Source organism: Panthera onca, chromosome B4 (genome assembly GCF_046562875.1).
Source record: "Panthera onca isolate mPanOnc1 chromosome B4, mPanOnc1 haplotype 2, whole genome shotgun sequence".
Taxonomy (NCBI): domain Eukaryota; kingdom Metazoa; phylum Chordata; class Mammalia; order Carnivora; family Felidae; genus Panthera; species Panthera onca.
In genome coordinates this window covers 114549756-114561578 of record NC_138345.1, presented here as the reverse complement: position 1 = coordinate 114561578, position 11823 = coordinate 114549756, and the positions used below count along the sequence as shown (strand labels likewise).

At 36.7% G+C, this 11823-nt stretch overlaps 1 protein-coding gene and 1 pseudogene across 4 annotated transcripts in view; one reads left to right on the top strand and one right to left on the bottom strand.

Annotated features, from left to right (window-relative positions):
* Window positions 1–410: 410 nt before the first annotated feature.
* The window catches only part of MRPL42 (mitochondrial ribosomal protein L42), a 34584-nt gene continuing 23171 nt past the window's right edge, over window positions 411–11823 (bottom strand). For all 4 annotated transcript variants that reach the window (XM_078449623.2, XM_078449624.2, XM_081796221.1 and 1 more), the window contains one exon: window positions 411–1812. Coding sequence is in view for 1 of the 4 variants with exons in the window: in XM_081796221.1 (XP_081652347.1) it covers window positions 1767–1812 (46 nt within the window). In the remaining 3 variants the exon portion in view is untranslated. The remainder of the gene's footprint in view (window positions 1813–11823) is intronic.
* LOC132693957 (peptidyl-prolyl cis-trans isomerase A pseudogene) lies at window positions 5158–5655 on the top strand (annotated as a pseudogene).

Sequence of the window (11823 nt, the reverse complement as noted above, 5' to 3'; positions counted from 1 at the left end):
CCACTTAAAAACATTTCCTTTTGGTAACAGAGGGTGGCCATTATTACTTCCTTAATCCTTTCCTATTTATTATTCCTTACATTTTTACTGAATACTTGAAACTTCAGAGAGAGTTCCTCTATTAAAAGAACTAGATTAAAGAATAGACTTTTTATTTTATTTTTTAAAAGTTTTTATTTATTTTGAGAGAGAGAGAGCACGTGTGCACATGTCAGGGAGGGGCAGAGAGAGAGGGAGACAGAAAATCTCAAGCAGCTTCATGCTGTCAGTGCAGAGCCTGATGTGGGGCTCAAACTCATAAACTGAGATTTGGGATTATGACTTGAGCCAAAATGCAGAGTCAGACACTTAACCGACCAAGCCACCCAGGCATCCCAAAACAACAGACTTTAAATAAGTTTTCATTTCAATGAATTTCATTTCAATTTTACTTCAATGAAATCATTTTCCACATCAGATTTTAAAATATCACAAATATTTTACAAGTTTCAATAAAGCACCTTTCCACCTTCTTAAAAGATTCCTCACATCCTAAACAGAAATCACAGGGGCAGCAATGCCATTAAGGATCACATATAAGGTGGTAGTGACAACCAACAGCAAAATAATCAATTAACATTCTCATCACACTAGTGATATTAACATTTTAACCACAGAGTTGCATGTGTTCTGAAGCTAGCATAATTTCTAAAACAGCCAGAAAAAAAAAAAAAATTAAAACAAATTCTATAATATCCTTTCTAGGAAAGTACATTCTTAGGTAAAAGAAAATAACCCTTTGTCACTGTAATGCACAGTAGAAAGGCTCTGGAACCAGACCATTTGGATCCTGGCTCTCCCACTCCACTTGCTAGGTAAGTGGAGTTCAAAGTCACTTGGCCTTACCTATAAAGTAGGAATGATGATCTTTCTTCAAAGGATTATTGTGAGAATTTAATAATAATGTATATATATGTAAAGGACCTAGCAAGCAGTAGAAACTAATTAAAATGTAACTACAGTTAACCCCTGAACAAAGGGGTTAGGGGTACCAATCCCCATTGCAGTCAAAAATGCATGTCTAACTTTTGACTCCCCAAAACTTTAATTACTAATAGCCTATGATGACTGGTAGCCTCACCGATTAACATAATTGATTAACATGTATTTTGCATGTTATATGTATTTTATATTTTTATATTGTTACAATAATGCTGGGGAAAAGAAAATGTTACTAAGAAAATCTTAAGAGAAAATACATTTACAGTACTGTACTATATTTATCAAAAAAAATTCTGTGTATAAGCAGACCACTTCAAACTCAAGTGGTTCAAGGGTCAACTAGAATTTATTTCCTAGAAGCCACAAGAAAGAAAACATCATAACATTTATTTTCTGGGTGGACCCCATGAGTTTCTTTCCAAAGGCAATTAAAAAATCTCCCTGTGAAGGAGAACCATGCACATTTTTATGAATCATATTTATACTACTAACAATATTTGGCTGATAATGTAAAAATACTTAATCACAACTAGATACATAAAAATAAATGGTATACCTTAATATCTCAAAGGCAAGATAAGATGAAGTAGGTTTCTGCATATAAGAATGTCAAATCCACAATTATGTAAGATATATAAAGAAATTGACATTCTAAGACATTCTAAGACATAAAAAGACATTTTATTATTGTTTTGCTACATAACAGTGAATACACTCAATTGCATTTTCTCAAATGGCAAATAAGACACAAGATAACATCTCTTTGATTCCTGAAAACCTCAATATCATCTGTCTTTTGGAGGATCCAGTTTCCTACGACGTCTATGATACCTTGAAAAGAAGAAAATATTTAAGATATTATTTTAGTAAATGTTAACTGTTCCTGATAAAAATATAAAATTTCTATGATTAGTTTGCTGTTCATTAGCACTCAATGAAATCAACAAAACCTAATACATATATACACATATACGCTGTTAGATATAGTTTATACATACTTAGCTAGATAAATATTTCTTAATAGGAAGCCACATTTCCCCACTGTGGGAATTGTTTTCTACTAATTAAGCATTTTGGAAAGGATTTTGCAGCTGTTGAGGTTAATTTCAATATGGTAACCTGGGTAATTAATCCTTAATTAAAAACGAATAATTGTCTTTATCGTAAAGAAACAGCACATCATGAACGTGCTGAGCATGCTCTATTAAAGTTTTATTCAAAAGGCAATGTCTTTCCCTACATGGAGCCCTCTTAAGCTACAAAATTATATTTTAATATACAATAGGATACAATCAGTAATATGTTTACAGAAAAATGTACAAGGTCACAAAAAAATGAAAGAAATGCAAATTCAAAGTGAGGAATCTTTTACTTGTTTTTGCAATCACAAATATTTTAAAAAATCATAATTCCCAACCCAAGCACAGGTGTGATGAAATAAGCACCATCAGACATGATTGGTTAAAGTATTAATTGGTAAAATACTCAGGAAAAGCAGTGTGGCAATATATATATCAAAAAACTTTTTAAAATAGTCTTTACTTTTGATCTAGTAATTCCTCTTCTGGAAATCTATTCTAAAACACATAGAAAAATAGTTAAAATATTAACTATTTTAATACTAAAATATATTAAATATTTAAATATTAAATATTAATCAGGGAGGGGGAGATACAGGATGCACATTTACATATACAGTAGGATTAAGACCATATAAAAATAGGCAAACTAACAAAACTTATTAAAAGAGAAATATGAAATGCATGGTTACCAGTGATTGAGTCATTTTACCATGAAGAATTTTTCTTTTTGCTTCTTTGCATTTCCTTATTTTCTGTCTTAAGAGAATTTCTGCATAGAGTACATGTGTTTATGGTGATGAGTTCTCTTCAAAAATTCCCTTTAGGCCAGATTTTGGCAAGTTGGCCTGAGTTATTTACTTTTTTGCTAATGTGGAAACCCAATGTAAGGATTTCTATACCATAAATAGTAAGCCATGTATCTTGCGCTCTTTAGCTGTGATTAAGATATCAAAAGCATTCTTTTTGCTTATCTTATGGGCAAGTTTCCTATACGTTGTTTTTTTTATATGGGCAAGTTTCCTATACGTTGTTTTTTTTATACTGATTTTTTGAAAATTGACAAAACACAGAAATTAAGTTGATAAAATGAAGTACATCTATCTACAATAACACAGAACATTAAGTTAGAGAATAATATACATATAGTGTAATATACATGTATTTTCTACATGTACTTATACTGGCACAGAAAAAAACTCACCATTTTCTTAAGGTCTCCAGTTATATGCCAGATAATCAAGGTTTTACTAGTGCCACCCTGAAAGGTGGGGTCTCTCAAAGCAACTAGTCACCAGAATAGGGGTTTGGGAAGTCACAATTTCTTAGGATGCATGAATTTCAATTTCTGCTACAATCACTAGCCAGAAGCAAGCACCTTGATTATAGGGTGCCCTTATAACTTACCATTCGGACCTGGACTCTTGAGAGAATTAAAAACCCACCCTATTAATAATTAACAAAACAATGAAACCAAGACTCTTCCTGGAAAACCAAGACATATTGTTACCCTTCTTCAACTACACAATGATTCAGTGACATCTGAAATACTTGTCCACAGTTCTTAATCGAGAGCAGAACTTTATCTCCTGGTTCAAACCACAGCTGGATGTTCAAATCTGTTTCCTACTGATGGTAGTAACTAATTTTTGTGGGCTCCATGGAAAAATATTAAAATAGTTATTTAAATAAAGTAGTACTGCTATTCATACATTTATAGGATTGCCCTATATTTTGAGAAATTTCAAATTATTTTCAAATCCTTACTTTCCCTCCAGCCTTTCAATCCTTCCATCCTTCTTTCTTTCAACATAACTTGACATCTAGTAGTGCTGTTAGCTTACTATCTGCTTTTTTAAGAGGTATTATGAGAATGAGTATCATTTATTCATTCATTTATTTTTAAATATGTGGACATCTACTATCTACAGTACTTCTAGGTGCTCAGAATTCTGTAGTACACAAAACAAGACAAAATCTCCACCCTCATAAAGCTGACATTCCAGTGCAGGAGACAGGAAAACAAGTAAGTTAGCCAGGGAAGGTTTCAGAAAGAAAAAACCCAAAGTGAGAAAGCTAGCTTTGCTGATACCAGCAAGAGAATTCTACAGAGACTGAACAGCAAGTATAAGGGCTTTGAAGGAAAGGCATGTTCAAGGAACAGCAAAAAGGCCACGTGGCTGGAACAGAGTGAACAAGGAAGAGAACAAAAGAAAATGAGAATGGAGATGTAATGGAGGATCAGATCACACACGTTCTTATACGTAATAGTTAAGGTCTTTAGCTTTTTTTCTGGGTAAGATGGGAAACTGTTGGAAGGTTTTCAACAGAAAAATTGTAAGAACTAAGTGAAATTTTAACAGGGTTACTCTGGCAATGTGCTAACAACAGACAGTAGGGAAGCAAAGCAGAAGCAGGGAGACTAGTTAAGAAGTGACTTCAAAAAACCAGGCAAAGGGTGGTCACATGGAGCAGGATGGTGGCAGAAGGAATGGTGATAAATGGTCAAATGTGGACACATTTTGGGAGACAGAGCTAACAGGATTTGCTGAGAGACCATACGCTGGGTGTGAGACAAAGAGAAGAATCAAGAATGGCACCAAGGTTTCTGGCCCAAGCAATGAGAAGAATGGAGCTAGCATTAACTGAGATAGGGAAGGCTGCAGGAGAAGCTGGTTTGTGGCGGACCATTAGAAGCTCAGTTAGAGACATATTAAGTTAGGGTTGCCTATTAGACATGTGGATATACAGTTGGAGCTGGATATACAGTTCTGGAGATCAAGGAACAGGGCTTGGCCAGAGATTAAACGGGGAGCTATCAGGGATGCCTAGGTCACTCAGTCAGTTAAGGTCAGACTCTTGATTTCAGCTCAGGTCATGAGTCTCAGGTCTGAGTTTGTGACATTGAGCCCTTCATCAGGCTCTGCACTGACAGCATGGAGCCTGCTTGGGATTCTCTCTCTCCCTCTCTCTGCCCCTCCCCCACACAGGTGCTGGTGCTCTCTCTAGCTCTCTCTCAAAATAAATAAATAAAGTTAAAAAAAAAAAAAGAATTGGGGCTTTGCAGATGCCACCACCCTGGAGCCACCCATGCTGCCCAGCCATGGTCAACCCCAGCATGTTCAACATCTCCATGGATGGTGAGCCCTTGGGCTCCATCTCCTTCAAGCTGTTTGCAGACAAAGTTCCAAAAATGGCAGAGAACTTCCATGCTCTAAGCATTGGGGAGAAAGGACTTGGTTATAAAGGTTCCTGCTTTCACAGGATTATTCCAGGATTTATGTGCCAGGGTGGTGACTTCACATGTCATGATGGCACTGGCAGCAGGTCCATCTATGGGGAGAAATTTGATGATGAGAGTTTCATCCTGAAGCACACAGGTCCTGGCATCTTGTCCATGGCAAATGCTGGACCCAACACAAACGGTTCCGAGTTTTTCACGTGCACTGCTAAGACTGAGTGGTTGGATGGCAAGCACGTGGTGTCTGGCAAGTTGAAGGAGGGCATGAATATTGTGGAAGCCATGAGGCATTTTGGGTCCAGAAATGGCAAGACCAGCAAGAAGATCACCACTGCTGACTGTGGACAAATCTAAAAAATTTGACTTGTGTTTTACCTTAACTACTAGACCATTCCTTCTGTAGCTTGGGAAAGCACCCCTCCACCTCCATCTGTCAAAATCTCCTATAATGTTTGTGTTCTTGCAGCAGTTTCACGGGTTCCATGTTTTCCTTACTCCCCTCCAAGTCTAGCTGGATTCAGAGTGAAGATTATGATAATGAAATAAAAGTTAAACAACAACAACAACAAAAAAGAGAGTTGGGAGCCATCAGCATACAGAAGATATTTAAAGCCATGAGACTGGATAAAATCACTATCTTGGAAAATGGGACAGAAAAGAAGAGAGAACCAAGGACTGATCTTTGGGCACTCCAAAATTTATTGATAAAGGATATGAAAAGGAATCAGTAGGAGAAACTAGGCTAGTATATGAATTTTAGATATATATAAATAGTTTCAATGAAGCTATTAAGGTTGAATTAATGAGAAAAATAACAGATAACCCAAATACAACTGTTAGGGACTCTGTAACACTGCTAAAATGATGTGTTTTGGAAAGAGTTATAACAGAAAGAATGTTCCATCACTTCTGATGTTTTTCATGCCAACTGAGGAAGACTGAAAGGGAAAACATCCTGTACACAAATGCTATACATAAGGGCACAGATGATATACTTGCTTCCTGAGTACTAGCAACCCTAAAGGCCAACAGGAGATACTGTAGGGGCTGCTGTGCAGGGCAAAGCCACTCAGAATCAGGTCCTCAACAACTATTTACGAAGGAGATATCTAATGCAAACTGCTGTTGAGAATACGGAAAAAAAATGGATTTGCAAAATGGGTATCCTTCAAAGAACATGTTCAAAGCCCCATGACGTCAGGTGAATATGATGTAATAGCTAAGCTAGTTTAATTTGTTTTCATACCTGTAATATTATCAAACAGGAAGTAGCAGGAACCACATGGTTATCTATTAAAATCAACCTCGGCACAAATGAATATAAAAATAGTCATTCAGGCAAAGGCAAAACATAAGGAACTAAAAGTTCGATTTAACTGCACACCCAGTGTCCTGGGTTTCCTCATTATCTACCTCTCACACTAAAAATTTAAATAGTTCTGGCACCCAATCTCAGCATTAAGCTCAAACCTAGGAAGAATCTTTGAATTGCCTTCCCAAAGTAAGTAGGATCACCAGGATTAGGAAAAGGCAAAAAGCAATTCACAAATTTCACAGTAACAATATTAACTTTAGATTTCCAGACTTGAGATAATCTAATCACCAATGTTTTTGGCCACTGGGCTATTTCGGCATCGAATGCATACAGTCACACTACCTACACTTCCAACCCACCCACTTTGGGGGAGGCCATTAATTAAATGTATGTAGGTTCAGGACTGAATGAAGTGAGGCAACACCCTGGCATCATAAAGCCACTGCTGACCTTGATTAAGAATTTGATAATAAGAAACAACTTACTCTACCTGTGACCCTATCAAATAAAATGAAAATTGAATAAACTCACATAACTTGATAGCTAAACTCTGGGAATAAAACTTCTAAGAATCACTGAGAAATTTACCAGTGGACCTTCCCCAAAACTACCATAAATAAAGTACCATTCAAAAAAAAACTGAACACCTTCAAGAAGCTGTGGACATAATTAGTAAGATATATTTCATCAGACAGCAACTGAGTACCCACACACTGTATTAAGAATACTGTATTAGAGATCATGTGGAAAACTACAAAAGATGTATTCCTGATGAAGAGAAAATAGTCTAGAGCAGGAGATGTAGACAAAAAATTACCCATAAATACAAATATAACATTAACATATATCCAGCCATCTATGGTTATATATAGTTGTGCTAACAGGGAAACTATTAGCTGTGTGTGTGTGTGTGTGTGTGTGTGTGTGTGTATAACTATGTGCTATAGTCAAAATGACTATAATCAAGTTAAATTTCATGGAAAAAGTAAGCTAAGAGCAAATGGTAGAAAAATGAAAGTACCAAAAATCAAAGGAAACAGCATTTAAGATGGCTTGACTGAAATGAAAAGTCAGATTGGACAAAAAAGTAAAACCCAAAAGTAAAATTCTACTTCTAAGAAACCCACTTGAAATATAAAGACACAGAGGGGCGCCTGGGTGGCTCAGTCGGTTAAGCGTCCGACTTCGCTCAGGTCACGATCTCGCGGTCCGCGAGTTTGAGCCCCGCGTCGGGCTCTGGGCTGATGGCTCAGAGCCTGGAGCCTGCTTCTGATTCTGTGTTCCCCTCTCTCTCTGCCCCTCCCCCGTTCATGCTGTGTCTCTCTCTGTCTCAAAAATAAATAAACGTTAAAAAAAATAAAATAAAATAATAAAATAAAGACACAGATAGATTAAAAGTAAAAGAAAAGAGGGGTGCCTGGGTGGCTCAGTTGGTTGAGCGTCCGACTTCAGCTCAGGTCACGATCTCGCGGTCCGCGAGTTTGAGCCCCGCGTCGGGCTCTGGGCTGATGGCTCAGAGCCTGGAGCCTGCTTCGGATTCTGTGTCTCCCTCTCTCTCTGCCCCTCCCCCGTTCATGCTCTGTCTCTCTCTGTCTCAAAAATAAATAAACGTTAAAAAAAAAAATTTTTTTTTTAAATAAAAATTAAAAAAATTAAAAAAAAAATTTAAAAAAAAGTAAAAGAAAAGAGGGGCACCTGGGTGGCTCAGTCAGTTAAGCATCCAACTCTTGGTTTTGGCTCAGGTCATAATCTCATGGTTCATAAGCTAGAGCCTCACATTGGACTCTGCTGACAGTGCAAAGCCTGCTTGAGATTCTCTCTCTCCCTCTCTCTCTGTCTCTCCTGCACTCACTCTCTCTCTCTCTCTCTCTCTCTCTCAAAATAAATAAATAAACTTAAAAAAAAAGTAAAGGAACATAAACAGATCATGTAAACGATAATCAAAATAAGTCTGGATAGGCTATATTAATACTAGACAAATTATCCTTCAGAATAAGAAATATTACCAGCAATAAATAAGAAGACTTCAGGGGTGCCTGGTTGGCTCAGTCAGTTAAGTGTCCGACTCTTGCTTTCAGCTCAGGTCATGATCTCACTGTTCACGGGTTCAAGCCCCACATAAGACTCAGCACTGATAGTACAGAGCCTGCTTGGGATTCTCTGTCTCCCTCTCTCTCTGCCCCTCCTCTGCTCTCCCTCTCTCTCTCAAAAATAAGTAAACATTACAAAAAAAAAAAAAAAAAAAAAAGACTTCATAAAGATAAAGGTGTCAATTCATCAAAAAGCTACAATAACAAATGTATATACAATTAATAACACAATTTCAAAATCTATGAAGACAAATAGAATCAGGAGAAGAAATAGAAGAATCCACAAATATAGCTGTAGATTTCCATATCACTCTAATAATAACTGATTAAATAGAAAATTAGTAAGGGTATAGAAAACGTGAACCACACTCCCAGCCAAGTAGACCTAACTGATATTTTTAGAATACTACCAGCGGCAATGGCAGAATATACACCTACTTTTCAAATGTATGTGAAACATTCACCAAAACAGACTATAATCTGGGCCGTAAAAAAATCTTAATCAATTTAAAGACTGAAATCATATAAAGTATGTTTTGTGATCACAACAGAATTAAACTAGAAACCACTAACAGAAAAGTAACCCATGGTTCAAAGAAGAAATCATAAGAGAAATTAGAAAACATTTTGAACTAAATGAAAGTGAAAACATATCAAAATTTGTGGGATGCAGCTAACGCAGTGCTTAACAGGAAATTTATAGCATTAAAAGATTAAATTAAAAAAGAAGACAGGTGGGGCGCCTGGGTGGCTCAGTTGGTTAAGCGTCCAAGTTCAGCTCAGGTCATGATCTCACGGGTCTGTGAGTTCGAGCCCCGCGTCAGGATCTGTGCGGACAGCTCAGAGCCTGGAGCCTGCTTCGGATTCTGTGTCTCCCTGTCTCTCTGCCCCTCCCCCATTCATGCTCTGTCTCTCTCTGTCTCAAAAATAAATAAACATTAAAAAAAAATTTATAAAAAAGACAGGTTTCTAAACAACAAGCCTTTAGAAACTAGAAAAGGAACTAATTACATCCAGGGTAAGCAGAAGGAAGGAAATAACAAGGGTCAAAAATAGAAAACAGAAAGACAACAGAATCAATTAAACCAAAAGCTGACTCTCAAAAAGCTCAACAAAATAACAATACCAGGAATGAGAGAAGTGACATCACCACACTAGTGTAGCAGTGTGTATAATAAAGGAATATTATATACTATGTGCAAATAAATTCAATAATTTAGGTGAAATGGGCAAATCCCTTGAAAGATACAAACTACCAAAGCTTACTCAAAAAGAGAGAAATTAAACAGCCCTATCTATCAAGCACAGAAATTGAATACAGTGAGAAATCTTTTCATAAAGAAAATCCCATATCTAGATGATTTCACTAGTAAATTCTAACATTAAGAAATAATACCTATTCTGGGAATGCAAGCTGGTGCAGCCACTCTGGAAAACAGCATGGAGGTTCCTCAAAAAGCTAAAAATAGAACTACCCTATGACCCAGCAATTGCACTACTTGGTATTTATCCATGGGATATAGGTGTGCTGTTTTGGAGGGACACATACACCCCAATGTTTATAGCAGCACTATCAATAGCCAAAGCATGGAAAGAGCCCAAATGTCCATTGATGGATGAATGGATAAAGATGATGTGGTGTATGTATACACATGCGCGCGCGCGCGCGCGCGCACACACACACACACACACACACACACACACACACACACAATGGACTATTACTCAGCAATCAAAAAGAATGAAATCTTGCCATTTGCAACTATGTGGATGGCACTGAAGGGTATTATGCTAAGTGAAATTAGTCAGACAAAAATCGTATGACTTCACTCATATGAGGACTTTAAGAGACAAAACAGATGAACATAAGGGAAGGGAAACAAAAATAATATAAAAACAGGGAGGGGGACAAAACAGAAGAGACTCATAAATATGGAGAACAAACTGAGGGTTACTGGAGGGGATGTGGGAGGGGGGGGATGGGCTGAATGGGTAAGGGGCACCAAGGAATCTACTCCTGAAATCATTGTTGCGCTATATGCTAATTTGGATGTAAATTTTAAAAAATAAAAAATAAAACAAGTTAAAAAAAAAGAAAAGAAATAATACCTATTCTAAGGTATTCTTCCCAAAAACTGAAGAGGAGGGAATACTACCAAACCCACTCTGTTGCAGGCATTACTCTGAAACCAAAACCCGACAAAGATATTATAAATCTATAGGCCAGTATCCCTAATAAACAAAGATGTAAAAAATCCACAACAAAATTTTAGCAAATCAAATCCAAACAATACATTAAAAAAAAAATAATATATCATGGGGCGCCTAAGTGGCTCAGTCGATTAAGCGTCCAACTTCGGCTCAGGTCATGATCTCGCCGTTTGTGAGTTCGAGCCCAGCATTGAGCTCTGTGCTGACAGCGCAGAGCCTGAGCCTGCTTTGAGTTCTGGGTCTCCCTCTCTCTCTCTCTGCCTTTCCCCTGCTCATGCTCTGTGTCTGTCTGTCTTTCTCTCAAAAATAAATAAACAATAAATAGATAGATAGATAGATAGATAGATAGATAGATAGATAGATAAAGTAACCATAACCAAGTGAAGTTTAGCCCAGGAATGAAAGATTGGTACAACATTTAAAGTCATTCAATATAATTCATTATATGACTAAAAAAGAAAAACCAAATGATCATCTTAATAAGTACAGAAAACAGCATCTAACAAAATTCAACACCCATTCGTGATAGAATCTCTCCATATGAGGAAAAGAAGGATTTTTCTCAACCCGATTAAGGGCATCTATAAAGACCCATACTGAACATCACACTTAATGTTTAAAGGCTCAATGTTTTCCCTCACTAAAACTGGAAAAAACGCAATGATGTCCATTCTCAACACTTCTATCGCAACATTGTATATAAGATCCTAAGCAGCACACTAAGGCAAGAAAAAGAAATAAAAAGCATAAAGATTGTAAAAGGAAAAGTAAAATTGTCTTTATTCAATGATACATGATCATCTAAATAGAAAATCCTAAGGAATATATTTAAAAAGCTACTAGAACTTCTCAAGATCACAAGAGACAACATCAGTAAACAAAAATCAACCACACTTCTACAACAAA